Consider the following 3,292-nt stretch of genomic DNA (forward strand, 5'->3'; position numbering starts at 1 on the left):
AACAAATACTCTAAACCCTCTCAATTATGCATTTCAGTCCTTGCTAGGAGCCTTTAATTTTGACATCTGTACTCTGGGAACTCACAAATTGTTTTCACTTTCAAGCAGAGAGGGAGAACTCTCCATATCAGTTTTGCTATCAAACTAGCTGCTGTACTAATCTTGGTGAAAAACTTTTATAGATTTTGAAGCTGGGTATTGCGGTTTTCCACTCAACTAAATTACAGATAAAGATCACGGACCTTAGAAATTAGAAACCAGTTAATGGAACGTCACTTCTTTTTTCAGTATGAAAGGGATGATATTTTTTGCTCTAAATGGAAGTTCAGAACTGTTAAACAAAGAGTATTTCATATATATATAACAGTGAAAATTTTTATTAACAGAATTACTAGTATATATCTATCTACATATCTTCTTGTTTTTCATTTTCCTTAAGAAATATAAAATCGAGGGTGACGAAATACATTTTTTTCACGGTGCGCAAATTTTTTTTTAATTTACAAGAAAGCATTTTTTAATGTGAATATGACAAAAACGTGCTATTGAAATAACTGTTCAGTTTAAAAATCGTGCTGTAACCTCACTGCTTCAAATTTCTATTGCAGGCTCATTACAGCAAACAAACAAAGAAAAATAACTACTTGGAGATATACAATGGAAAAATCAAAATGCTCCAGAAAACATTTTGGTTTGGCATTCACTATTATTTTTTGTTTCAGAAAATATCGGTGTTTGTTCTAAACAAAATCCGATTTTTTTTTTTTTGCATTTTGTATGCACTCAAAAACATTTTTAAATGAAAAATCAATCACTGCACTTATAGTAGCTACTATAATTTGATCATTTGATTCCGAAAATATATACAGTCCTACTATACTATTTTTCAGTAAACTATAATTCTAATGCCACAAAACCTCTCAATGATTATTAGCAATTGAAAATCAAAGGAAAAGGAAGAGGACACCTATAGTCCTGCATTTACATTGTCATCCTCGGCAGTTTATATGACCTTTTGCCGTTATGTATTTTTTTCTCCAATACCTTGTTTCAGTACCTACTTGATAGATAACAATGCATAAACGTACAGTGATTACAAATTTCACCATAAGTTACCTGAGCAGTCATTCAATATGCCTTCTGGAGGTGATTTCAGAAATACACCAGTATCCTTGACAATGACCTAATTTAGATTTTTTTTTAAAATCTATTTCCAGATTCTAACTGCTGACTCGATGTCCGTCTATAGGTCTCGAAAAATATTTATAAGATTATAAGAGAGGACCTTAACTGAAATTGTATGTTTCGTGTCCGCATTTTTTTTCCACCCTACAATTCCTGATTTATCAGTCTGTTTTAATTTTTGGAGAAATGGTCAGGTACAACCGTTTCTTATAGCAATTGCCTTTAAAATGTTATAAATCCCACCAACCATGCTTATTTCTGTTAGGAAAAGTAGAGGTTCATCGACTTCCACTGTATTTGTTCTTAAAGTGTATTAATATTGAATAAAACCAAGTCCTCTAAGTCTGTGTAGCCACAATAATTCCCATTTTTGTTGTTTTGACTAGCTGGTGGTTTTCAGTTTATTGATCACCTTTTTCTCTTTCACCCTCCTGTTCTGGAACCAAATTGTGACCTGTCTCTCTGAAAGGTTTGTGGTTGCCGATATCCTCCTGCGTTTGTCCTTGGTAATGAACTTATTGGAAGCATATTCCCTTTCCAGTTCTTTGAGTTGGACCTTTGTGTAGGGTACTCGTTTCTTCCTCCCCCGCCTATAAGAATTCGCATCGGAGGGATGCGAGACCACATCTGAAACAGGAGAAAATGTGATTATTGCACAGGGAAGAGAAAGAAACAGCGGTGACAAGCAAACGTCTCCTGGCTTTCCCACCATACAACTGGTCCACAGGGTTTACACTGCCTACTCAGTGGTCGGCTTAAAGAAGGGACTCACTTTGCTCTACAATAAAGAGGACGTACTGATAGCCATTAAAAACTGCTTCTCTCGTAAAAGACTACATACACTGTTGCAAAAAAACAAAAAAATCTGTGTATAGCATGTTGGAACTTCAGCATCACTAGCAAAGATTAGTACAGTTTAAACGTATTCACTCTCGTCTCAGCAGACTCTTTCAGCTGGTAATACGCATGGAAACAGACGAGCAAATCATTTCCATGCCTAGTGCAAAACAAACTATTTATCTATCTATCAATTCATCTATCCGCTAAGCAAGTTATCCTATGCATTGTCCATCTAGCTTTATATACGTGTGTTCTCAGTAGCACCATCATGGCTACCCTCAACAGTAGTAGGTTCTCCAAGAGGAGCTGTGCCATAGCAGTGCAAGAAATCCAACTGCTAATAAGCGAAAAGGCAGGTGCTTTACCAGGCAGGGTGGATTTCCAGAGATGGGGTGCCTGGGCTTGCTCTTTGGAGCAGTACACTTGCCCATTCCAGCCGTTGGTGATTGCCCAGGGCTGGTAGCTTTCCATGGGCAGCAAGGGCTCGTGCCTCGGCTCTCCTGGTCCTCCAATAGTGGGAACTACGGGCATATCCAGATAACCAGACATTGAATGATAGGGGCTGCTGGCATAGCCTTGATAGAAAGCAAACTCCTTGGCCCGGGAGCTGAACTCCTCGCCAGCAGAGCCTGATGTGTCCATGTACTTGTCTGCAAAGGTGGAAGGCTGGGCGCAGGACTTGATGGCGTTGTGATGTGTCATGCGGCAGGGATAGTAACTGCTGCTGAAGTATCCATAGGGCAGAGTGGCCCCGGAGGAGCCGGAGCAGGGGCTGCATTGCTTGCCAGGCTCGGCCATGCCAGGGGCTGGCACATCCCCTGATGGGTAGGCAGTGCTAGGGGCTAAGGATGCTGGATGCGCCATCAGATTCCGGCACTGGTTTGCTGCGAAGTTGCTTCCTGGAAAGCCTTCCATGTTTTTATTCATTTCATCCAAGCTGTTGTCGTAGAGGAACATCACCGGCTCGATCCAGCGGGGATGGAGGAGCACTGAAGCTGTCATAGCCCGGCCAGCATTGAGACTAGTGGCTCTTTTTTAAAAGCCCCAAAGACTGAAAAAAGCGATTCTAAATCTCCGAGAGTTTAGCAGGACTGACGTGCCAGGGTCGCGCCAGGGATCTTCCCATTGGCTGAGCTTCCTCACATGATATGCAAACCATATGATAAACATCTGAAGAATAAAATGCGGATGATTTAATAATTTAATTCGAAGGGAACTCACTGTGGCTGGCGATAGCCCTACCGAGTGGAGTGGACACAGATTTAAT

General features: G+C 40.4%; 1 protein-coding gene across 1 annotated transcript; it reads right to left on the bottom strand.

Moving 5' to 3' along the window:
* Positions 1 to 1,567: 1,567 nt before the first annotated feature.
* On the bottom strand, positions 1,568 to 3,027 carry HOXA13 (homeobox A13). Its single transcript, XM_030189969.1, has 2 exons — positions 2,391 to 3,027; positions 1,568 to 1,812 (listed from the first exon to the last, which is right to left on the bottom strand). Exons 1-2 carry the CDS (start codon positions 3,025 to 3,027, stop codon positions 1,568 to 1,570), a joined length of 882 nt encoding a protein of 293 aa, XP_030045829.1.
* Positions 3,028 to 3,292: the final 265 nt, after the last annotated feature.

Source organism: Microcaecilia unicolor, chromosome 1 (genome assembly GCF_901765095.1).
Source record: "Microcaecilia unicolor chromosome 1, aMicUni1.1, whole genome shotgun sequence".
Classification (NCBI taxonomy): domain Eukaryota; kingdom Metazoa; phylum Chordata; class Amphibia; order Gymnophiona; family Siphonopidae; genus Microcaecilia; species Microcaecilia unicolor.